The 26,821-nt window shown below is 35.5% G+C and overlaps 2 protein-coding genes across 10 annotated transcripts in view; both read left to right on the forward strand.

Annotated features, from left to right (window-relative positions):
* Positions 1 to 242: 242 nt before the first annotated feature.
* LOC105195573 (WD repeat domain-containing protein 83) lies at positions 243 to 4,735 on the forward strand. 2 transcript variants are annotated; one of them, XR_003268681.2, is made up of 6 exons: positions 243 to 699; positions 778 to 1,021; positions 1,430 to 1,656; positions 1,745 to 2,167; positions 3,107 to 3,724; positions 4,428 to 4,735. XR_003268681.2 is itself a non-coding variant. In XM_011161032.3 (4 exons), exons 1-4 carry the CDS (start codon positions 627 to 629, stop codon positions 2,119 to 2,121), a joined length of 921 nt encoding a protein of 306 aa, XP_011159334.1. In that variant the 5' UTR covers positions 244 to 626; the 3' UTR covers positions 2,122 to 2,211. The 2 variants fall into 2 exon arrangements, 1 of the variants encoding a protein (XP_011159334.1); XM_011161032.3 differs by lacking the exons at positions 3,107 to 3,724; positions 4,428 to 4,735 and having other exon boundaries at positions 244 to 699; positions 1,745 to 2,211.
* A 285-nt stretch (positions 4,736 to 5,020) lies between these two features.
* The window catches only part of LOC105195574 (very low-density lipoprotein receptor), a 41,034-nt gene continuing 19,233 nt past the window's right edge, over positions 5,021 to 26,821 (forward strand). For 6 of the 8 annotated variants that reach the window (XM_039448862.1, XM_039448863.1, XM_026134762.2 and 3 more), the window contains exons 1-2: positions 5,021 to 5,238; positions 13,182 to 13,307. In XM_039448862.1, the coding sequence (XP_039304796.1) occupies positions 5,160 to 5,238; positions 13,182 to 13,307 (205 nt within the window). In that variant the 5' untranslated portion in view covers positions 5,021 to 5,159. The remainder of the gene's footprint in view (positions 5,239 to 13,181; positions 13,308 to 26,821) is intronic. The other 2 variants (XM_039448864.1, XM_011161036.3) reach the window with 1 other exon arrangement.

The following is a 26,821-nucleotide window of genomic DNA, read 5'->3' on the forward strand; positions in this document are numbered from 1 at the left end:
TAAGAATATATATAGAAAGTGCGTGAGAAAAGTCAACAATCATATATTATTAAATATTATTAAATATAAAAAAAAATAGATATTTTGAGAATTATGCCATTTTTTAATTCGATGTACAGAGATTCGTTTACAGTAATCTAAATGTCATAACCTATTCTGACGTTGTTTATTGATCAGTGAATTTTTGGAAATAAAGATTTATTAATTATTTATTATCTCGCCGATATGTAAATTATGTAACATGAATCTGTTAAGAGAAAGAAATCTTTTTATGTAACACTGTCCTGGTTTTTAAGTCTGGAATGCATCGTATACGTTTTGTTTTGCGCATGCGTTTAGTTGCCAGTGTCACGTGAGTTGATATGCCGCTGTTGTCAATCGTAGGTTAGGAAGCTTGCTTGAAATATTTTTGCAAGCTCAATCAGTCAGTTATCATTAATTATGATCTACATTACGTACTATGGTCCAACAAACAAGACGCAATATTTCCATTCGTAAGAATAGAAGTTAAATCGCATAAAAACGATAGGAAAAGAGCGATACATTGAAGGAAATTATTACTGAACCTTAGTACAAACTACGTATAAACTTTTGCCTTGAGAAAAAGAAAAGAGAAGAAGAAGAAAATGAATATCGAATACAAATTTGAGAAAGAACTTGACTGCAAGCAAGGAGCTGTCAGATCTGTACGATTCAGTGGTAAGGAAATTGTTTACTTTTGATGCAATATAAATTTATCTAATGTTTGTATACATAATGCATGACTTTGTATTTTAGTGGACGGTTCATACTGCATAACGTGCGGATCAGATAGGAAGGTGAAACTGTGGAATCCGTACAATGCTGTCACATTGAAAACGTATGGTGGCCACGGTGACGAGGTTATGGACGCCTGCGCGTCCTGCGACAGCAGCCAGATAGTATCTTGTGGATTGGACAAATCTGTAATTGTTTGGGATGTAGCAACAGGCATGCCAGTGCGTCGTTTCAGAGGACATGCAGGTCCTGTCACTACGGTCAGGTAAACACCTGATATATAGTCTATAATTTAGGATACATTCTGAATTTGCATATCAAATGCAGAGGACATTATTTGCTCTTGTTTAATGTTTCATGAACAACAAGCAAAAATTATATTCTATGTGTTTAATGTACAATTCAAAAAGGATCCTTAGTCCGTTAGTAAAATTTTGTTTAATAAATTGGTATGTGCTGAGGATCAGCAGATTTACTAATTTATTAAAATAATTTTTAATTAATTACAGCAATAAAATTTTGTCTTATAGATAATTAAGTTCAATACAAATACAGGAGTTGAAAGTTGTACATGATAATTTTATATATTTAATTTGTATTATAATATTTAAACATGATATATTTTTGAAACAAGTTTTCTTATATCACTCAATGTTTTTCATTGCATTTAAAGGTATAATGAAGAATCATCAATGATCATTTCTGGATCTCGTGACAACAGTGTTTTGTGTTGGGATGGACGTTCCAAGGCGCAAGAACCAGTACAGTCTTTGAATGATGCCAAGGATTCTATTTCGAGCGTGAGAGTTTCAGATCATGAAATTTTGTCCAGTTCGTTTGATGGTAAAGTACGCACCTATGATATACGAGTAGGAGAACTTTGTGAGGATTATGTGGGAGGTAAGAAAATGGCAAGTTAATATAACAGATCTTATTGTGATGTTAGAAAGTAACATATTTTATACAACACGATATATCAATTTTTTAGACGCAGTCACTTGCGCCAGTTTTACCAGAGATGGACAGTGTCTAGTCATCAGTTGTGCAGACGACGTAATCAGATTGCTCGACAAAGACTCAGGAGAGCTACTTGGCGAATTCACAGGGCACACTGGCAAGGATCTGTGTCTAGAATCAAGCGTAGACTACCAAGACACGAAAATTCTTTCTGGTTCGGCGGATGGAAAGTTGTGGATTTGGGATCTTGTGTCTCAGAAAGTGGTTGCAAAGCTCTCGGGTTTTAAGCCAACCAAGTATCCTACTGTATCTATAAGCGTTCATCCGCAGAAGAACTGCTTTTTGGCTTCTAATGGATCTAATGTATTGATGTGGAGTATGCAGTCTCACACAGACGAAAAAGAATAATAGTGAAACCTGTTCCATTACTGTCCCTTTGTATTCAAACTGGAAAGTAAGTCGCTAATCTGTGATTTTTTTTAATAATTTTAGTTCCAATAATTTATACAGTTTTTCTTACATATTAAATATTATAACTATGTACATACTATTAATAATAATATAGCAATTTTTAAAGCTGTGCTATTTAATAATTGATAATCACTTGTATACTTGTAAAAATTATTTCACGTAATTTGAATAGCTTTACCTTATGTATTCTTTAATCAAATTATTGTTAAATATTTTTAATCCTGCAATGCTACGAATATTTTTTACATTAACACTACTCTGGATGAAAATTCACCTACAAAATTAATTGTATTATACTTTTAACAACTTGTTATACATTTTTTCTATAAGTTACAAGATGTTAAAATAATAGAATCTAACACTTATAAATAAAATTGCATTAAATATTATTTTAAACAATCAAAATTAACAAAAATCTGCACTAAGCTTGAATTAGTACTTGAGTGAAAATCCATCCACAATAACAAGATTAATCAAAGATTAATACAGAGTTAAATAAAGTAACAAATGTAACATTGTCATTTTAAATTAAGAAATTATATACTGGCTGCGTTTAGCAGAAAATGCAGCTTTGCAATTATTGTAAAATTCTATAATACAATAGTTTATAAATTCAAGATTGATTTATAAATTTATTATTGCATAATATTATTGATAATCTGGAGGCTGTATTGAATTAATTTGTTTTGAATTGTTTAAAAGTATATGGTACAATATTATTGTGTAATATTATCAAGGGTCTAGAGGACTGCTTTAGATCTAGCAGGAACTAGGAGCAAAAAGTCATTAAAGAATCTTACAATTGCAAACTTGCTTTTTTTCTGCAGAACACATTATCATGTCTACAGTTATGTACTATTTTGCGATCAAACTTCTTTTATGTGAAGTATATTTGTAAAGCAAGTGTGTATATTCTCCGCAGCCAAATATTGACATTCGTGAGAGAGAAACAACGAGGAATGCATTAATCCCGTTCGACTGACAAACGAAGGAAAAAAAGAAAACCGGAAACCTTCAGGAATAATGCCCGTATAATTCGCATACAAATGCAGGTGTGCGTTCACGTTGGCGACGCGTGAATCTCATGTTTTTTTATTTTATTCGTCGTTGCGGAAGGAGGCGGTGTCTTCGGTTGACTTCCCGGGTTAAGCTGAGCTGGATATCGTACGATTCACACGTGTGCGACCCGCGTGAACCGTAAACGCGGACTTTCGAGCGCGTAAACGTCTCGACGCTGACGCAGAAGGTGACGACGAGGACGGCGGGGAAGGCAAGCGGGAAAGGAGAGCGCACAATGAAACGAGAGGAGCGAAACTGCGCGCGCAGGTGGCGCGATATCGGTGCGTCAGAGTCCGTGGCTCGTGGCCGGTGTAGTCTCGCCCGGGAGAACGCGCGCGCGAAAGAGAGACAGAAAGCGGCGTCGCTCGCCTGGTGATCGAGCGTGGCAGAGAGAAGCGACAGAGAGCGAGAGAAACCGGCTGAATCGCAGTGGCGGATTAAAGGACCCACGAAGTTTTTGTTTCGAGACTTCCTATCGCTGGTAAACATTTCAAATTAAGAGAGCGTCAGAGAGAAGAGAGCATGGATGAATGAGAGAAAGAGAGAGAGAGAAAGAGAAAGAGTTTCTTGAATATTATTCTGTTTATAAACGACGATTACGAAACATGGAATACGTGGACTTTCTAAGGTGGAAATTTTTCTCAGAATTTTTCAGAATTTCTGTATAATTTTATAACCTCAAATTTTTTATGCGAATTAGAGCACTTTTCAGCAATATTCGGAAAGTTTACATTCTTTCTCAGAAATTTTTATTCACATCAATTATGAAATATCCTAAAATTTCTAGAATTTTTCGTTCTATAAATTCTGACGAAATATTATATAATTTAAAAAAGTTAAAAGTATTCCTTAGAAATTGTGTGATGAGAAATCTCAGAATATTTCAGAACTCACACTTTCCGAGTATTTCTGAAAAATGCTCCAATTCGTATAAAAATTATGAGAAAAATTTTCATCGGGATACTGTCTTTTGGGAGCGACTTTGGGAGCGGGAAATGACTTTGGTTTCCAAATTGTAATTTGAAATTCGAAGTAGCTTTGCATGCGACGTATAAATCATTACGATGTATAAATCAGTGGTTTACAATTAACCACTTTTTCGTGACACTGACATCCGCGGATTAAAAAAAAAAAAATCTCCGGCCTGAGGATTTGTCGAGGATGATCGATGAAACTTTTTGCAGATCGTCGCCTCCCACCTGAAGAAGAGAATCGGAAGGCGCTGACGCCTCGGCGCGACAATCCGCCACTGTCGAATCGGCGGCGACAGCGGCAGCGACGGCGGCCGGGCGAGGAAAGACGAGGGAGAAGGACGGATATACCTCGCGGGACGCGCACGGAGGTGGCCGCACACGGGGCGGGCCGGTCGGTCTTACCACTTCGTGGAGAGTATTTTTTCTTGCTGCACGTAACCGCGTAATAAGCGGAGAGTGACTGACTGCCTGACAGAAAGAAGGACAGGCAACGAGGCGGTAAAGGTTGTTGAAAAAAAGAGAGAGAGAGAGAGGGAGAGCGAGACGTCCGATTGACGGGCCCCGACGGATACCGATGCCGAGCGGCGACTGGTGGACCGCGAGGTCTTCCGAGGAGGTTCCGTCAACAATCACCGCTCTGTTCGATAGCAAAGAGTATCTCTCTTTCGGAAGCACCACTCATTGTTATTGTTATTGTTGTCGATCGATATCCGCGACAGGAAGAGGAGAGAAAGAGATAGAGCGAGCCGGCAAGGGAGCGAGCGTGAGGTGGGGAGGAGCAGAAACTGTCGCGGCAGGAAGCACCGCGAGAGGAGGTTGGCAACGGTGGTACGGGTGGTGGTCCCTGCTGCCGCTGGGTGGTGGTGGTGGTGGTTGTTCGCCGTGACACAGTGGTGGAGCGAAGGCACGAAGGACACGACCGTGAGAAGAAAGAGGGTTGTTATGGGGCGAGAATCCCGTGGCGTGCTGCTGCTCGTCGCGCTGACCGTGCTGGCAGCCGCGGACGCCTTCTCGACCGACAGTAAGTTCACACGCACTTTTGTCAGTAAAAAAAAAATGCTCTAGGCGCTTTCGACGACGAGCGCGCGAGCGAAAACGCGAGGGAGCGCGAGGGGATGGGGAGCGGAGCGGAGGGGTGGAAGCTGGGCCTCAAGCCTGGCTCTCCTCCTTGTATACACCCAGCTGCGTCGTGGCCCTCACCGAGAGCTTCGCCTCTGGCGGCCACTTTCGACGGCACCGTGATGTTTCGGTCAATTTTTCAGTTATCATCACTTTGTTAAGCCTCTGCGCCGCTACCCTCCTCCATGCCCTCCTCTCCGAGAGGCGGCGTCGACCAGAGAGAGAGAGAGAGAGAGAGAGAGAGAGAGTTCAACGTCGCGCTCTCTCGAGGGCGGATTATTTATCCCGCGTTATTGGCGGTCGCCGCTAGCTGGATATCGGGAGGTGGCAATCGATTTATTTACGATCGTGTGGCCGTATACGTACGGCTATTGACTGTCAACGTCATCGTCGCGTTCATGTGTCGCGTCGCCGTTAAACGTGAGACGCACACGCTTCGGAGATCGATGGCATTGCGAAATCGCGCGTTCTTTCGAAAGAGGAGACCAAGTCCTGCGAAGCCAGCGAAAAACACGCCGGCGAGGAGGAGGACGCGAGAGGGGATTTCATGGCGGCCGTTTCACCCCGCGAGTCCATCTCCGAAATTTCCGCTCGCGTCGTGCGAGTGTCGAAATACGAATACGTATCGTGTCGCCCGTATACGAACCGAGCTTTGAAAAGCTTGGTTCGTATACGCGTTATCGTATCGTCGATTTACATATCACGAATTAATAATGTTATAGTAAACTTGCGTTTCTCCACAATTAGTAATAACGTAATAATCTAAATCACCCTAACAGCACATGATATCGAACGAATATACGTGCGATATCTTGTGCTGTTAGGGCAGATCTAGTTTATTTCCAAAGTTGCTGGCTCGTATATCATCGCGTGATCGAGATCTTCACGTGCTCCTCCCCGCTTCTGTCGCAGGGCAAATCGCTCGCAGCATCCCTCCGGATCGCGGGGACGAGCTCCCGAAAAAGCGAGCGCCGCGCGGCCGAAACGTTCGATTCAGCTGGCGCGAGAAGTCGCACATTACATAAGCTCGCGGTGTAGACACGACGACGGACACCGACGATGCAACATCTCGTTCCGTTTTGTCAATGGTCTCGCGCGCGCTCTTGCTCTTTTTTTTTTTTCATTCAGCGTACTGTGTACGTTTCTGTTTCGTCGTGACGAGGATATGTACACAGATGGGGCATTAACACTCGTTGAGATAAAATAGAGTAAAGCCGTAGTCATTTAACGCCACTTTGTGCTGATTTCTGCAGTAACGATGTTTGCGAGGCACACGTCGTTCCGGATTAATAATGAATAAACACCATTCAGTCGACGTAAGTCGGAAAATTGATGTTTTCAGAAGTAAAAGCAAACTTCCGTTTGCGAATAAAACGCTCTTTCCACGTCAAGTATAAACGGCAGGTCGTATTTATAGCTTGATATGAAAAGAATTCCAAATCTTTCGGCTTAATCATGTCAACAGGCCAGCAGATTTAGAGACTTGTTTTGATACGCGCGAAATTAGAGTATTTATATTCTCGCTTATTAAGCACGTGACACACATACCTCATCTGTTCATATAAGTACACAGATTGAGGATTAAGAATTAGAGCGTCGTGATTCATTTAAATCTTCAAAAGAAAAAAAAAGAAGAAAAGAGAAATAGGATACAGTGGGACAGGAAAAGCTTTTTAGTAGGACAGAAGAAACGTTTTGCACATGCGCTTCTTTATCTCGCATAATTCTGACAATTTAAATTAAGAAATATCTGATTAATCAAGGCTGCCGCAGACCTGGAAAAGTCATGGAAATTTTAATCCGTCAGGGAAAACCCCCAAGAAAAGTTAAGGAAAGATATTAAAAAAAAAAGAGTCTAGAATTTGAACTTTGCTCATAATTTCCTTAAATTCTCTTACTCTAAAAAGCAACAGGCAATAAATTTCGCAACTTCTGATTGGTTGAAATCTATTGCCCGTTGTTCCTCTCTGTTCCTGTTGCCTGTGCTTTTCATTGTGCAATAGGCTTGACACTTCAGCATTTATCACTCGAACTCCGCAGACTGCTAGCTTTTATAATTTTTTTTCTGTTGACATGTTAAGTTCTGATGTAACCCTTTTCATGACTTTGATACAACCGCTATCTTCATTTATATAATTATATTTGTTCGAATGTACGCGTTTTAGTTTATTTCTTCTCAATGTTATAAGTTATTAATACTGTTGACAAAGATTAAGTAAGTCAAAACGTTCAATTTATTTGATGATTAAACAGAAATAAATTGAATTAAAAACATACGTACTTTTGCTCGTTATCGGCCTTTTACTCTTTCCATTACTTATATAAATATATTTTTTTATGTTACATCTATAATTTCTTTACAGTCAAATGCGTTCGAGACTCGCGTACTTAACAAATCTTCGTGTCTTTCTTACGTGTTAGAAGCCTCCCCCGTGGTATACAGAGAAACTCAAGTAATAAGACGTAAATCTAACAGGATAAAAAGTGATTAATCACAGTCAATTACTTTTTGACTTCAAGAAGATAGAGAAGTCGTGTTCATTCCATACCTTTCTCTTTGACATTTAAATTTTATTAAAAGGTTTTATATATATATATATATATATAATGGCGTCGCTATTCAAATCATATTTTCAGAACGCAATATCTTGAAGACAGCTTGGCCCATTGATTTGCAAATTTATACACTTTTTCTTTAGATACCAAAAATTAATGCTTGACATAATATTTCTTCGCGATGCGTAGTTTTTTGTCATAGTAAAAAAAAAGCAAGTTAAATTTATAGTAAAAGATAGCTATGTTGATTTTGACCAGCTGCCATTTTGTTTAAACGCAATATTTCGAAGAACTATGTCAAGCACTTTCAAGCTCTATGTTTCAATTTTATAAAGTGCCCTGTGCCATTTTATTTTCTGATGAGTCTGCTATGGGAACAGCAACGCTCGCCGTAAATGGCGTTTTTTTTTTAACGTGATTTGGAAAAACTTGAATAGCGACACAATTTTATATTATTTTTAAATAAAAGCCAAATGTCGAGAATAAAGAAAAGTATAATTTCTTTACAATGGAACAAACACGATTTCTTTGTTTTTTTTCAAAATTTTTTTTAAAAAAATTTGCAAAGTTAGATATTGTTTTAACCCTCGTCTAAATGTCCCTTTAATATATTGGTCATGAAAATTTTTCCATTCTTGTTTGAAAAATACAGAGAAGTCAGGGAATTTCAAAATTCACATTTTTTTTGCAAAATTATGTTAATATACTAATTGTAAGTGTAAAATATTAGTAAACTAATGCAATTTGCAAGGAAAATATATCATCTTTTGATGTTCATAATTTGGTTGTTTTCTACTTTTCTCTTCTATTTTGCATAAAAAAACGAATGTTATAAATTCATTATTTTCATATTTTCTAGTGTAATCCTATTAATTCACCTCATTTTTGAATGATTTTAACATTATCTGATTGAATGTTTGAGCAACGAGTGACATTTTCGGACAACGAAACGAGATCACGCGCTAATCTTTTGTTCAGATAACCCACAGATAGGGCGAACATGAAAAAGTCAATGTTGCATCGACGTAGATCGAAAAGCGAAAATCGCAGCCGTTTCTGACGAAACAAAAGTTTTCGTCGATTTTTTTTTTCTAATTAAGGCTGTCGATTTGTCGTTCAATTTCCGAAGTCATTGAAGTTGCCAACCGAGGGAATTGTTTCAAGCAAGAAAATTTTTTGAAACGAAATTGTATTACTTTCCTAATACTTGCGTTACGCAAGTGTCCGCGAATACGAGGTACAACATACTGGCGCGTTCGCGAAATATGTTTTGGTACGTGGAGAGAATCGAGGCGCGCACACGCTAGTTACGGATATCCAGGTGCAATTAGCGTAATGATTCTTCCGGCGTATTCAGGCGCCATGCAAACCAGCGGGAGATATACACAGCGAGAACGCCGTTGATCGCGGGCGCGTTTATTCGATCGGTTCTGACCGCGCCGCGCGTACACGTTCAAGTCGCTCGGACGTTTGTGTGTATCCCGATTTCCTGCTGGCCTGTTAGCATCGTCGCTGTTAGCACCGATAATTTGACCGAGAAATTCATGAGGTAGCGCAAAACGCGGCGGAAATGGTCGGCGCGCACGTCCCACGTGATAAATCCGTGTCGGCGATCCCCGTTGGGAATTGTTAAGGTGTTTCGCGGATCGATGCGCGGGCCGTACGTGAATTCGCAAAAAACTTGGATCCCGGATCGTCTGTTATTTGGCTTGAATTACCGCCGTTCTGTACGCTCTATTTCGGATACGTTCAACGATATCACCGCAGGCTTATATGTCTTCATGTGAAACTCATGTCGTACGGTTGTTAAATAAATATTTCTCGACGCGATATGACTGAGAGAACACTGACAAAATAGTCGAAATATCAGGAAATACTTGTAACGTTTTTCCTCGATATTTATTGCTTGTAAAAAAAATGTTTTTTTTGCGATGACGAAATATGCATTTCTGTATACATCTCATTTTTCTTATTGATTAATTTGCTAGGGGAATAAAAATTTATTTTGCAGTATATAGATAAACATTTATTTCGATAAAATAAATTTGCATCCTATAAAGGAGAATATTAATCCATTCACGGTGTGGCGGAAATGAGATTGTTGTGCTATCACTGTTTGAAGAAAAGTTTCTCAGGTTTATGATTTTTAGAGGTTTTTAAAGTCGCTGAATTCGAACATGATATCAGAAATTTAAAATTCAAAATGGCGGATTGAAAAATAATTGGATCTTATAAAAATGATTATCTTAAGGAAAAGCGAAGCTTGACCTACCGTTTAGCATAGCAAAATTGTGTTTTAATTCAGCGACTTCAATATTTTTAAAGGACTCATTTTTTTTAAATCCAATTATTTGTTGAAGTTTTGTTTTGCCATATTAGATTCGCCATTTTGATTTTTGCAATTTTAGTATTATAATACTTGAATTCAGCGATTTTAACCATAAAATATCAAGTTTTGCAAAAAAATAAATTATTTTTTAGTTGTATGCTACATTATACACTGGTGGCACGTTTTTTTTTCTATGCGCATATATACACTGTGAAGGAGTTAAGTTTCAGCTCTTTTTCGGCTAATATGAAATTCTAAGATGCAAATTATATCATATTAAAAGGTTACTTGAGCGGAGTCGAGAGGTGTACCTCTTATTTTGGAGAAACCACTGGAATATGAGATACCACTTGCGAAATGCTTAGGTTTAGATCTAAAAGGGTGATTAGAACTTTCGCTGATCGCGATAAATACGCACATTTTCAGAAAATACGGTAGTAACGCGCATTACAAGTCCGTTAAAAGAAAAAGCAAAGTAATGATGATGTGCCTTTCACAAATGTTTTTCTACACGTGTTCCACTGCAGGTTTTAGTATTACGTGATTGATGAACGATGGAGAATTCGATACAGAATAATTGTTTGCTTTCAAATCTTTTGAATAACAAGCATACGTGTATCAAGTTATACATACGTGTATCAAGTTCAAATAATACTCTCTAAATCTGAATCAGTGAAATCTGATTTACAGTGCTATATCTATAATCATCAGTGACTATTCACTTTTTCAGTGATTCCGATTAAGACTGGGATACTCTCATTGATTGGAGTGTTCTATCACTGAAAAGTAGTGCACACATCACTGATTGGTGTAGTGACAAGCATAGCACTGAAATCTATTTACTGTCTATTAGTCTGTTCACTTCTGATTATTCACTTTCATTCAGTAAATAATACACTGATTCCAATTTAGAGGATATATTTCTTGTGGCCTAATCCGGGAACTTTTCTTGCCGAAGTTTTTGCATGTTTTCACGTATTTGATTTATATTATACAATATATTTGGTTTTGTTATGTTCTTAAGATTCGTGAGTAATAAAAACATGAGTAATAAAAATATGTAATTACTTTACATTAACTAGAAAAATTAACAAAAAATCAGTCAAAATTAACACAAAAGACTCATGCCGAGATGAAAATGATAATAAACGTATCTTTAAAATTTCTACATTAATGTTTTCCAGGTCGTTGATTTCAAATATGCATTTATTTATAACTATAATAGTAAATTTTTAATGGCACATCTAAAATGGAGGTTGAAATTACTGTTAGTACATATTGAATTAATAAATGACAAAGTATGTTGAATTAATTAATTTTCACTTTCAGATTTATAATCAATTTTCCCAAAAGCCTTTATATATTAAAATTTTGTAAAATACGTCCAATAGAAAAATTTGTGCAACAAAGGGTAATGTGATATGATAGATATTTATTTACTTCGGCTTATTTTACATGCCAAGAAGGGACTTGGTTTACAATGAGTTCCTTACCACACGCATCCATCCATATCCCATTTTTTCGCCTCGCGACCGCTGCCTACCTACCCTACTATTTACATCTTTATTACCTAATATTTACAGTTCTCTTACTCTCCTACATACATTCTACTCACAAATTTACATTGTATTTTATTTACATTTCCGTATGCCTATTATCATTTCGCCTTATCCCTCTTTGTGTTACCCATTTCTTTACAATCTCTCTTACCTATACCTCTATTTTAATTTCTCCTCCTGTTTCTTTATTTCTTTTCTCATCTTTTTCACTTTCTTTCTCTTAAGCCATATCCTTCCTAAAATCCTTTCCTTGGGTAATGTGATATGTAAGTTATGCATTTCTTGGAACTTATCTTTTTTTTTACTGCAAAACAATCAAAACTTAATATTCTTCTTTTTAAACACCTTTTTTCTTAATGTATCAAGAAGAAATTACATTGCCAATAGTAATAAAAATGAAATTGCGCTAGAATTGATATGTGAACGTTGCAGCGTTTATTTGTTGCAACAACAACACAACTTAATTGTCATCTTTCAGTCCGCAAAATAAATTTCTATTGAAATTCAATGCACTGAGTAAAGCTGCTAATGATACTTTTATTTCTCTATAATCAGAACACCATATCACACCAAAATAGTACTTAAAAATAATATTTTCAAATTTTAATCATTTTAAATATTAAACTGAAAAAAAGTTTTTTTTTTAATTATGTCATTTTTGCAGCAAATGAGCAATGTGTAAAAGTAAAATTGCATGGTTTTTTTTATACATTTTCTCAAGAGTACAGTGGGAGGAGATAGGTGTCTGTGTCTATTACCGTCAGCGAGAATTGCGAGGTAACCTTGTCAAGCAGTTGAAACGCAAATGAGCTACGAGAGATTACGCTTGATTTTATTATTGCTGCCGCATTGGAACTACGCACGTGTCGCGGTCGTATCCGTTATATGCCCATTTTCACCAATGTAGGTTAACTTTGATCTCAGTTTAACTTACTCCTTATCTTTTTCTAATTCTTAGAACTAAAGAAAGATAAAGAGTAAGTTAAACTGAGATCAAAGGTAATCTGCGTTGGTGGAAATAGGCAATAGTCGTCTTCTCTACCGGCGAGTCACTCTAATTATAACCCGCTACAAATCTTGGCGTCATCTCAGTTCGTTTATTTATGAGATAAAACTTTCGCAAGGCGAACGAAAGAATGTAAGCGACAAGCAATTTAAGTGCAGCAAGTGAATCGGACGACCGAATATATCTTCGATACAATTCTATTAATTTCAACGCAAGCTTAATTTTAAACTCTTTAAGTATACTGCACGACTGATCGATTTCCTTAACACCCAAGTTTTGTTTTTCACCGTTCTTTTTTCTTTCTTTTTTTTATTTATTTATTAACGCTCGTTAAGTTGTTGTTTTCACTGCTCGTTGTGTTTTTTCTCAGTGCACTTTTTCTCTTTGGTTCTCAGGTAAACTAGCTTGTCCTTTGAGGCAGTTCCGATGTGCCAATGGCAGATGCATACCGATCTCGTGGGTCTGCGACAAATCGGACGATTGTACTGACAATTCCGACGAAAGCCCGGAGGAATGCAAAAGTAAGTCACGCGCAAAATTATACGAAATACGTCAAATTATATACATAACAGCGATGACGTCGCTGGCGCGTGCTTCATATATGATCGAGCGCAAATTTGCGCAACTCTTTGACGCGTCAAATTCGCATATGAACCGAAATGCAAACATCATTTTACATAACAAATATTAATGTCGCGTAAACGATTGAACTATTAGTTCCTGCATGGGATTTTAAAAATTTCTCGTTTTCATTCTGCTCGCTAGTGTATTTCGTAATTACCCTTTTGATGCCATGCACGTGCGATCTTGAGTAAACGCCGCGAAATCGGAGTTTCATTGAAATATTTGATAAAGTTGCGATAGGAATTTTAATAATTCTTTCGAGATGGATAATAGGGAATAAAATAATGAATAAATTTTGCTTTTTTTTGAAAAAATTTGGTAACGAACTGAGATTTATGGATTTACGCAACAAACGTTCTTGATTCTTTCTCCGTCTTTCTCTCATGGTGAGTAATTAAATATTCATGAATCGCGTTATTTACGACTTTGTTTTATTTTGTTTTACGCGTCAATCAACGAGAGTAGTATCACGGGCGCAACCAGTGACGAGAGCGACGGAAGGGAGAAATATGATGAGTTGTTTCGGAAGTTTCGCGCTGTACTACTGCGGAAATGTGTACACGCTGCGTACACGCGAATGCGTACGGCCAGTACGTGCTCGCGTACTTTGTTAATTAAATGGAGATCTGTCAACAAATAAGTCATCCGCGTGTTTGCTCGCGCGTTCTTGCACCCTTTCATTGATCTCGAGTGGCTGCCTCCGAAGTAGAGCACCGAACTAATTTTCGCGACTGCGATTGAGGACTGTATCGGAACATACGATCCCTGCAAAGTACATAAATTTTGGAAATGTGTTAATATTAGCTCTTTAAATAAACTATATACGTATGTAAGTTGTGTGAATAAGATTACATTTTTATTTAATAACACATTTTATAATTTTTTCATTATGTTTGTTATTAGAAAGTAAAATTATTTTTACATTAATAAAAATTGCAATTCTTTCTGTAAGTACTTTAAGCATTTAAGATGATTTATACAAAATTTTATTGTGATTGTTTAGTTAGTTTGTAAATAAATAAATTTTATTTTACAGAACTGATCTCCGCATTACAAGAAACATTATATAAATTATCTTGAATATTTAAAGTACTTAAAAAAAAATCAGATTTTTTAATTATTTTATTATATTTTTATTAGAGCACATGTCTACTTTTTATTGAAATAATTTTATATCTAGATAGAAAATTGCCACCAAATTTTTTCTTCTACTTTCAAATACAATCTGTAATTTTTTCATAATTTACTTAAAATTTTGAAAAATGTTCTGTGCATTCTTGAAGTCTTATCGAACCTCGGCAGCGTTTGATCAGTTGCACTTGGGGATTTGTTTACGTGCATCGTCAAACGCATCCCGATCGACACACGTAATAACGTTTAATAACAATAATAATACGACGTAACATCTGCGTTAAGATGCGCGAATCCGATATAATAGATTCGCGAGGCTGTCGCATTTACGCATGCCAATGCAGACATATCGTGAGTGCCTCATGCGAATAATTAGTGAATTATAAAATTTTAATCAGAAGTTAATTTATGACTTCTCATTGATTTATATTCACTTGATTTTAAAATGCTTTCCTTCCCTCGACGCTATATCGATTGTTTGTCTCAAGCAGGAAATTGCGTAACTTGTGACTTTTGACGCCATCCAAAAGTCAAGATTCGTCCAAAATTACACGAGGAAATGATCTTATTAGCGAATCCATTGCGCTTGATTCGTCTTATTGCAGAGGCGTTGTAACGACCTATAATACTGGTTACTGGTACTCTTACGCGACGCATCGAGGGGAAGAAACAAAAAAAAGCACGATCAACATTAATATTAATGTATTTAATTAATATTTAGCAATAAAATAAATCAAAATATACATGTAAGTAAACCATAAATCATTATAAATTATTATTTAAAAAAAACATCAAGCTGGAATTCAGGTGTATTCTCAATTTTAAACTTTCAGAAATAACAAAAGGTATTCTGAATTAAAATTAAAAATACTCAATTTCATGCTAATTGTTTGTTTATATAACATTATCTCGTCTAATAGAATTTTTCAATTTTATCTGCGGCTTCTTGTGGCCAGGGAATATTCGATATATTCTTAATTTTACTGTTAGTGATGTCCATTAAAAAAAATTTTTTTGCTATTCACGATTTATATTTATAATTTACATATAATATATGAGTTACATGTGTATTTTAATTTATTTTATTGTAAAATATTAATCAGCAGTACAATGCAATATTAATCTTGATCATGTTTTTCTGTTTTTTTTCCCCCTCTTTTTCAGCGAATAAACATAAGCGCGAATAACCGCGAGTTATGATTTAATCGCAATTATTCTCTGCGATTCGCGATTGTTGAAAAATCGCTTGTAATCTTCTGTTGATTATTCCCTGACGTCAAAACATCCGTTCAGCGAAATTTACATCGGCTTTACGAATCTTCCTTCTTCAAACGATTCTCAGAGATCATTTGGAATCCTATAAGTACGCATCTATATTTATTTCTCGATAATAAGTGAACTTCGTGCTTTGGCACTGTCCCAATTATTTTATCTGCTTTCGCGGTTTCTCGTGGCAGGTCGAGCAATGTCGCTGCAATATGTAACTATTTTGAAATATCCTGTATAATTTACGTCCGTATTCTAGTAAGAGTGATCGAGAAATGCGTTTTATCGCGATATGATTAGAATCCCGCGATAATTGAGTTTGCATCACGAGTGTTTGCACGATCGCGTATAATATATATGTCTAACGGTGTGTAGACATATATAGTAACACTACATGTAGTAACAACAAGAAGAAAATCTGAAGCTTACGACGCAGTAATCTCTTGCCTTTCCTTGTACCGCGAGTCCGGCGCCTTGCGACGAAAAGAAAAACGGGGATATAAGAGCAGGGAACAGCAATCGCCAATAATTTTATATGATTGTAGACCTGGCGTGTACAGTTCCGCAAAAATGCTGTAATAAAAACTCGCCGTCCTTGCCAGTGCCTATGGTTTCTCCGATCAAACACGCGAGAATCGGGCAAGACGCAGCTTCTTGTTAAGCTTGCATCAGACAGAGCGATCTAATCTGCTCTCTCGCATTAGAGAACAAAATTGCGGCGTTTGTCTCATTTGTCCATTTAATCGCTGAGCTCTTCGCTCGAGACTTATTTTAGAAAATCTGAAATGATGCGCGGAGAAATATCGAGAGTATATCTGACAATGTTCGCGTAAAGGAGACATTAAAAATAAATTATTATACATTGTTACATATTATTTTGTCACAAAAAAAATATATATTTTAAGAATTTATAGAATATTTTTCAAAACGTTAAAAAAATTATGTAAAAATTGCAGATTGTTTTATATTGCATTTTAAAATTGTAGAAAAAATTTTACGGCGATTTTCTATCTGGATAAAAAATTATTTCAGAAGTGGACATGTGCTTTAATAAAAATATAATTAATAATGAAATAACGAAAAAAAACTGAATTTTTTTATTTAAGCTTACTTTAACTATTCAAGATGATTTATATTTAATGTTTCATTGCGATGCTGAGATCAGTTCTGTAAAATAACATTTATTTATTTACAAAATAAGTAAACACAAGTACTTACACAAAAAAAATCAACAAGATTTTTCTCAAAATATGTTGTAAGAAATAATTTAATGTTTAATAACAAATAAACTATAAAAATTTGTTATCAAACAAAAATATAATCTTTTATATGTGTATAGCTTATTTGAAATGTTAATATTAAACACATTTTCTAATTTCATTTATTTTGCAGAGTCCTTAATGTCGATGTAAAAAAAATTTATATCGAAGCACATAAATTCTTTGACGTTATGAATTTCCAAGGGAATATTACTACGTTCAGTATTTATCGCAAACCGATCTATATTTAACGCGTAAACATTGCGTGTAAGCATCCGTGTTGCAGCATTTGTGCGTTTTTCCTTTAGTTATAGTTTCTCAAATTAGTCCTATTGTGTAGTTTTGCAGTATGCTCTCTCCGTAATGTAACGTAATTGTAGTTTTGTAGAGCGTTTAATTTTCCGCAGAAGATTCCCTTGCATTCGTATAAATTAGTTCCACAGGCTGCGGGAACGCAAATAAACAAGCGGCTAAATAAGCAACTAAATAGACAAACTGCGGCACGATAGCGCAGCGACGTGAAATAATAAGATAGAAAAGGCAAAGGAAAAGGAAGACCGCGAGGGAAAAAGAGTGCTATCTAACGAGCGAAAAGGAGCAATGAAAAAAGAAAAAAAAACCGAGACTGCCAAACGAACCGAACCAACATTGCCCTTTGTCGTTTCCCAGAATATTCGCAGGGTTTGCGCTTTGCACGCAGATTTCCGCTGCCGCGTCGCGCGACTTCGCTGTTTCTTTCGTTTTCTTTTCCTTTTCTTTTCCTTGACCGACTCCTTGCGTGTCGACCGTCATCATTTCGACCAGAGATTTCGAATCCCGCTTACAATTAGTTTCGTCGATTCTCTCTCGTTTGTCCGAACCGTTTCAGCCGATTTCAGCAGCTGGTAATCAGTTTCGATCCTCAAGTGCGCCATTTCCTCGAAGGATCAAATTCCATCTTCCATTAGAATCGCGAACGAGAATTCGTTATGAATCTCGATAGAGAGAAAGAGAGAGAAACGGAGTGAAACGCTATAGATTTTCCGTACATATATACATCACTGTCTTGCGAGCCGGTAGAACCGGGTTCAAATCAATTATTCGTGAAATGCTAAATCTCACGTTCTTCATTCAAAGTCTACCGTTAATTCTCCGGATTGTTTCGACGAAGGTTGATCCTGTAAACGTACAGATGCAATTAAACGAGATAGATCGTAGATTCATCAATGCCGTCAGTCAGTCTTGACTACCGTGACCTAAGGTCCGGGTGCAATGCCGTCCGCTCCGATGCATCCGCAAGGCGTAGTCAATGTTGCATCAGCTCCCGCATCAATTCGTTTCTTTTTTTTCGCCTCGTTTCGTCCTGTGCTTCTTTCGCATTCAACTCTTTCACCGCCGCCGGTTGAGCCGCGGTTCTTCCTCCACCGCCCCTGCCTCCGGTCGATCATTTAGGGCCGATGCATTTTGTAATGCAAGGTCCGCGCCGGTTGCATCAGTCGACGAGACGCCGAGGAGAACTGATTCGGTGCTGGTGCACGGTGACTGCCAACGCACCATATAATTATGGTGAAAGCCAGTCGCAGCATGGTGCGTATAAGCTCGCATGATTTGCTCCGACTCCGCGCATTGGCGGCCGCATCGATCGTTTCCCTGAGATTTTGCAATGTAGATGGGGATTGGAGTCTTATTTGAATAATGGTTAAATTGTTTGATTTACTCGAATTTGTTTAACTTGTAAGCACAGACGCGTGACTCTTTTTTTTTTGACGTTAGGGCTTTTATTTTTAAGTAATTATAAACTCTGAGGCATATTTTTAACTAATAAATAATTTCCTTTATAATTTTCGTTATAAGATAATGTAACTTACGCACGCTGAGAATTTAAATAAAATCCGTATTTTTAAAAGTGTTTTAAACATAAATATACGAGGGCAAATATCGGTCTCTAGAGGATCATGGTGCTTAATAATAATTTTTGTGCATTTTTACGATCTTACGCTGAAAATATATTCTGTTACGTGATGCATTAATAAATTTATAAACTGAAAAAATATTTTAAAACCAAAATTTTACTTAACGTTAATTACTCGATTTTAATAGCTCTTTCCCTTTAGTCGAATTAACAATTTCTTAATCGAAATATTTATGTAAATAAAATGAAATAATATTTAATCAAGTACTTTTTTCTTGCAGTTGTAGAAAATATTTATCGTTGGACTTTTTATACTCGAGATAATCAGATTTTTCAATGTAAGAAAACGATTTAATCAAGTTTATTAATATTAGCTTATTTGTAAAGTCATTATTTAGATGTAAAAAGTATAAAAATACAAAGTTATGTACTTAAGATAATATGTCTATTTAACAGTAAATATTTTTATTTAAATAAAACAAACGAATGCTGCCAAAATATATGGTTTTAAAAAAAATGTATTTTTTTTCTTCGTGGCAAAAAAAACTTTCTCGGTGTAGTTTGCGTTTGAGTCAGTTTAACTCTCGCATTCCTACGGGTTAATCGAAACTATTCTTTATATTTACACTAAGCGTGTAACTTTATATCAACTGAACATTTGTGCACTCGTTCGTGCAACTCGAAGAGAAAAAGGCTCCTGTAAAAAAAAAAAAAAATTAAGAAAAATACGCGTTTGCGATTTGCAGACTTTGTCGTGGGATTCCGCGAACTTCGTGCTATGCTTTCGCATTTGGACATCAATTGGTGCTTAACGATTTCTAACTCAATTGAAATCAATCGGTTGGTCTGCGTCACCGAAGCAACGCCAACGAAATCTCGCGACAATCATTGGTCATTGTTCAGTGTCGTCCCAAGTGAATCCATTTTTATTGCGCCGCCGTTAACAAATGCATTCTGCAAACTTACAACTGCAAAATTGAAATCGGAAACTACGTTAAATGCTTAACCGCGATACGTTTGCTCTTTCGAAATTGCCGGCAATAATCGAAATGCCGGCGCAAAAATGTAATGCTCGGATTAATTATTCCCGCACAAATTAACATAGCGTTATAACGATCGCGAAATTGTAATAAGAGAAGTTTTAGTTTTGAATTTCCAATTTTAGCCGTGTCATTAAACGTGTGTACGCGCGGTTATTCCACGAGGAATAATACAGGCGTGCTTTCCCATCAATTCCGGAATGCGCTGGCATCTGATTGTTCTGTGTTTCGATTGTTCTGTGTTTCCGCGAGTGATGACAGTTTCACTCGTTGATTTCGAGATCACCGGAGACGCATGTGCGCGCAGATGCGTCTCCGGCTGATATTTTTAAAGGGCAATTCGAGATCAATTAATCTCAATTTAGATGGCCCCTGGAAGCTAAGCGAAGAATAGATAAAACGTGAACTCTCGAACGATGTAATCGTAATAATGCCCCGGGGCGGCAAATATTGATCGTGACGACGACGACGACGTGTGAAAAGTCGTATTCGCAGGAAGTATAGCACACGCATTTCGCGGTGAATGCATAATGCACATAATCGCCGACAATGCCGAGCGGTGTCATTACCCAGTCTATTTCAGCCTTTCAAGTTAGTTGAATAGCGAGACGTAACGTACGCGTTTTTCTGTCACTCGCGAAATCGGTATCCGCGCGCTCGCGTGCGCGAAATGACACTCGCGAGAGATACTGCACGTAGCGTTTTAATGAAATTTAAATTTTTCGATTCCCTCGGAAAGGGAATCCTCGCGCGCGAGGAAAAAAAATTTTATTTCACGTTCTCGATTTACTTTCGCATGCAAAATGGAATCATCTTGTCGATTGTATTACCGGCTAACATCTCGGTATATCTACATGCGTTTCGTGTATTCTATTAACTCTGTTACAAGTCAATAACCCGCGAAAGGAGGATACGTCAATCCTAGAGGTGGTATATTCCCAGTGAAAATTCCAGGGCAGATTTAGGGCGGACATTTACAAACATGACAATGGACGTGATAATTTTACCTAGTTGTACTGCAACTTTTAGAAACGTTGATTTCATTTGTAAGATCAACTTATATTTATCTTAAGGATATATTGGACGCACAATTCTTGCAAAGTAAATAAATTGGAAATGTGTTCAATATTGACGCTTCAAATAAACTGTGTACGTATGAAAGTTGTGTGAATAAGATTACGTTTTTATTTAATATATTTTTACAGTTTATTTATTCTTTCTGTTATTACAAATTAAATTATTTTTTTTTACAACGTCAAGAAAAATCTCAATTTTTTTGTAAGTACTTCAAGTATTCAAGAAAGTTTATATAAAGTTGTGTTGTGATTGTTTAGTTATTTTGTAAAGAAATAAATTTTGTTTATTTTACAGAACTGATCTCAGCATCGCAGTGAAACTTTACTTTATAAATTATTTTGAATATTTAAAGTACTTAAAGAAAATTCAGATTTTTAAATTATTTCATTATTAATTATATTTTCATTAGAGTACATGTCTACTTCTTATTGAAATAATTTTGCACTTCTTATTGAAATAATCCAGATAGAAAATGACCGCCAATTTTTTTTCCACTACTTCTAAATGAAACATAAAACAATTTGTAATTTTTTTCATAATTTTCTCGACGTTTTGAGAAATGTTCTTTACATTCTTAAAACAGAATTCGAGGTGCCGGAGATATTGACGTGCAACAAAGTCACATAAATCCTGTATAATTTATAACTATGAGGAATTGAGAGGAATTTCACTTTTTGGATTTCAATGTTTAAGCAATCTTGTTCGCGAAACCCATAGATATAACGAAACCTCGAAAGTTAACGTTACATATTTAAGATTACTTTAGAGCTTCGTAACTTCGCTCGAATCTATGCAAATCAATGCAAATCAGCTCTTTCATGAATCGGATATGTGCGATAAGAGCAAAACAAGAAGTTTCCATCCCGTACGACGAACGAACGGAATTATTTATTTAAAATCCTAAATAAACGACGAACCCCGCGCGCGCGTACATGTCGGAGAATGATAAATATCCTTGCATCTACCGTTAATATCTAATATTACCTGCTCGGAAATGCATGGATTATTATGTGACAACAGCCCGCGGCGTAATAACCATCGCGTAATTTGATACAATAATTACATGACGTTTATTAATTAATCATTTGCGTGTTTAACTCTCGTGAAGCCGTCCGTGAAATACTTGGTGTACTCGCCAGATATAACGCATCTCGGACGCAGCTCATGACGAGAACGGTATTGTCGGTCGTCTTTATCAATCTTTTACACTCGCGTAACTTTCAACTTTGTATCGAAACCGAAGTTATACCAGGACGTCCGATTTCGGTCGAATTACATAAATGCCGCTCAATATTTTTTTTTTTTTTCCATTTTAACAAGAAGAGTATTGAATAGGACTTTTTCATCAGTCGGCCGCGTAATCGATCGGAAAATACTGGTGCTGCAAAGCGTCAGACTTCTCTCCGCCGTTATATTAAATTTAAGCGCCGTGCTGTGTGCGCAGCACGAAATCCAATAAATTAGTTCGCATGAATACATTGGGCAGTCTCGCGACACGTAGTTTCAATTAATCCGCTCGTAGCTTCTTGCTATTGGAAAGTATATAGGTGTCCTCCCTAACTACTAATACAAACGGCAGAGAGAGAAAGGGGAAGGGAGGATAATGATTCTGAAATAAAATGAAAAAAAAAGTTGGAAATGAAAGATAAAATCTTTTCACGATTTCAAATCGGTTCAATACTTGGTAACTCGATGTCTTTTTTTTTCCATGTTAAAGTTCGATGAAAGTTGCTTCAATTTTAAATGGCCATTTACCATGGTGGATAGTATTGAACCGTTGGTAATTATATCTGCGCTTAGAATATAAATAATTTCGTTATTTATGAAGATATTTTGGATATTAAGACGCTATTGAATTAGCGATGTATTAAGAATAGGATTCGCCCCGGGTATCGATCGATTTGCGCGCGATAATATCTTAAGCGCGCGACGACCGAGATATCGTTGATAGAGCGCCATTTAGTTACGGGACGGAAAGTTTAAGCACGTGAAAAAGGAATGACGAGACGGCTGTTCTTAATCAGAGTTGCAGTACGGAACAGGATTCTTACGGTCAGAAAACTGGTCGCGATTCGGTCTCGCACACGTCCCACGTTTTTTATTTAACGGGCCGTGCACGACGTTGCACATTTCGTGCACGCGCTTCGTCCTGTATGGCGTACGCACGCACGGAAAGAACAATTTTACCGTACTATCTAAAAATTTAGCTAGATGTAAATCAAAAAATAATTTTACGCTGTGCATTTCAGCAAAATTGTCCTTTCCGTGTGTGCACGTGTGTTACATCGGGTCGCAAAATTATTTGCACTTTTTCACTCGTTGGGCATGAAAAAAATTGTAGTATTAAATCAACAATTCACTGTTTCATGTATAAACAAGAATATGAAATCTTCTTAGAAGAATTTATAATCTTAAATAAATATAATTTGCTTACGGGGAGAAAATTTTTCTCTTCATCTAAGCAAATTATTTGTCTAAGATTATAAATTCTTCCAAGAAGATTTTATATTTTTGCTTATATGTGGAACAATAAATTGTTGATTTGATACTAAATTTTTTTTCTGTGTAACTTCATACAATCGAAATTTTTTATATATATATTGTTTACTAAAAATTTGTATAGCATTTGTCGTTGTTGAATTTTTTTTTTTTAAATAAGTAGACAAAGACACGTGTGTGTATAGCATGTGTGTGTGTGTGTGAATTTGTGTTTTTGTAAATAAGTAGACAAAGACACGTGTGTGTATGTGTGTGTGTGTGTGTGTGTATGCGCGTATATTGTACAAAAGAACTAACGAATTCAGTTGGGACCTATAGAATGTATATACAACGATTGCATATTCTATAAATCTGTATTGAATATTGCATTTGATTTTAGTGCATATTGATTATTCAGTGAACGACGACGATTCATCATTTATTCGGTGCCAAAAAAACTTCAGATGCAAATATCTCATGTTTCTGCAAACGAAGTGCTAGTCAGCTTTCCATCAGTCTAGAGGACAAAGCGCTTGGCAAAAGCGATTTATTATCATTTACTTAATTTATGCGAAATATAATAAGCAAACGTGTTGAATGTTAATGATTTTTTGAAATTTTTCTTTGGAAATGTCAAGATTATTCTTATTTTCCAAATTTTAATATTAATTCTACTATATGTATATTTTGTTTGATCTATTGACCATATTTTTAATTTAAAATGATGATAATTCTGTATTTGTTACGAATTTCGACATTTTCAAATCTTATGACATACACGTGCACACACACATACATACGCGTTTTTTTTCTCAGAAAATTTTTAATAGTAAGACTAGAAATATTCTTGACGTATTTAATTTTATGCAATTTTATACAATATAAAAATAAAACAGTAGTAAAATGAGATCTGTAACTTCTGTTTTCCTCTATCGATTGAAATAAGGTTGATTTATTATCTTGAGAAAAGAGTAACACGTAAATTTCAATTTGTATATTTTTACATTTAAAATAGAAATTTACTCGAGGCTACAACACACTAGAATTAACTGCTACGCAGTTCGGGGTACCACCGACAGGGAACCATGCGGACAAGTGTTCTTTCATAAGAAAGATTCGCATGCGATACATTATAATTAACGAATCGAAAGTTCAGCGGCTTTTGCCTATGAGCAAAGTGAGCTTACTTGTGGGCTTTCGTGATATTTTATTAGAACAAAGAATTATTTAAATTTTCTTCATCAGTCTATTGTTAAATCAAGAATGTTATGAGATTTGCACCAATTTTCATTATTTAACATAAATCTATCTGAGAAAATTAATGGGACAACGCCAAGATTATTAAAATATTCTCCTGACAATAATTATGAAAAATTGTTACTATAGCAATTTTATGATATATAGAAAAATATTTGTAATAAAATATTAATAATAAAATATTAATAATAAAATATTAATAATGAATCCAGAAAGCTTTTGTATGGGCATATATTTGAAAATTTCACGTTTTTAAATATATTTCTGTAACATTAAATATTTGAATTTAATATTAAAAATTTGAACATGTTTTAAACTTTTCAAATATTATATTTTTTTTAATTAAAAAGGAATATTTTGCTTTTCAATAGATACATATTTGTATTAGTACAGTACAAGAAAAAACGAATATGTATTTAAGTAAAACTATACGCCTAAATTTCAAATTATTATAAGTTTATCTTAACTTGAACTCTCGAACTAAATCTGTATAAAGAATGTATAAAAGAAACAATAAGATTAAATGTATCTATAATTAAATCTTAAAATAATATTGTATTAAAGTAAAATTGATTTAAAATTATTAGATAAGAGAGTTTATCTATACTTTTTTATAACTTATAACTTGTGAAAGTTTCTTTATCGTTAAGCTAATATAAAGTAAAACTATCACTGTCTCCATAGTCTCGTCGAGTATTTGCATCTTTAAAAAAACTTATTTAGCAAAAATGATTAAACAACTGTAAATTAATCGGTTTTTTTCTTATCAAAAACTTAATCACACACACACACGCGCGCGCGCGCATATACACATGTTATATATATTATAATATATATATTTATTTATATACTATTTTTGTAATGAGGTTTCGATGCGTAAGAGAAAGAATTTTTATTTATTCGTGATCATTATTTGTACATTGATTGCGGAAATATGACAAATTTATTAGATAAGATATTCTACATGTAAGCATCAGGTCATAAAATTTCGAGTTTAATCAATTATGTTTCCGTCAAATTATCGTAACGATAGCTCTCTGAAGTCCGCGGTGCTATCTTCCGCTGTGCCACTTTCCATTTTTGTGCCAATATCTGACCGCATTATCGATGCTTACTTTCGTGTTATCATCGTGCCGTGAATGATACGTACCAAGACCTCGATAAAAGACGAGACTTCGTACTTTATGAATATTCGTTCTCTGCATCACCGCTTCTTTTACAGATTTATCGCGTTCGTCTATGTACTTGTATCATCGTATTTTTACGAATTTATCTAATTCTCTGACGGTACGTATTAACTGCATGAGACTGATTCGGAGGTAACGTGCATATTTTTATGTAAACAGACATAGCCGTATAAATTTGCGAGAAATACTTAAAAAATTTGTTCGAAACGTATTCGAACGCAGGATAATTTTTCTTCAGCGATTTTTATGCGTAGTTTTCTTGTAGGTTGCGTAATGTTTCAAATGTCATGCGGATAAGGTAATCAACACATTACTTAACATTTCACATATTATTTATGATCTTAAAAAAGAACAATAGTTTTTACAAAGTAATACATAAAAAAATACTTGATAAAGAAGTCGTCAACTATTGTAATACATATTTAACAGTTTTGTAAGATATGTTAAAGAATCGATGTAATTTTTAAATTCTCGCGTATATTGAAACACAACTAACGAACAGTGTATTGCGTAAATATTTTTTTTGTCATTTTCAATGTAAAATCAACGAATGTTTTTTTTTTTTTTTTTTAATCAAGAATTGTCTTATTGCGCATTTATTTATGTTGCACAGGTAATTTATATGTTAGAACAGCATATTTTATTTTAAATATGTAGGCAATTTGATTTCTATTTCGTGCAACACGTGCCCACTTCACGTAAGTCAGTTTATCACTAAAATTATTAAATCCTACATGTACGAAAATTTTCTATTAAAAGTGACATTATAAAATCTTCAAATTTATGATTCACACAAGAAATAATAGATAAAATAATTGGTCATTT

Source organism: Solenopsis invicta, chromosome 4 (genome assembly GCF_016802725.1).
Source record: "Solenopsis invicta isolate M01_SB chromosome 4, UNIL_Sinv_3.0, whole genome shotgun sequence".
NCBI lineage: Eukaryota > Metazoa > Arthropoda > Insecta > Hymenoptera > Formicidae > Solenopsis > Solenopsis invicta.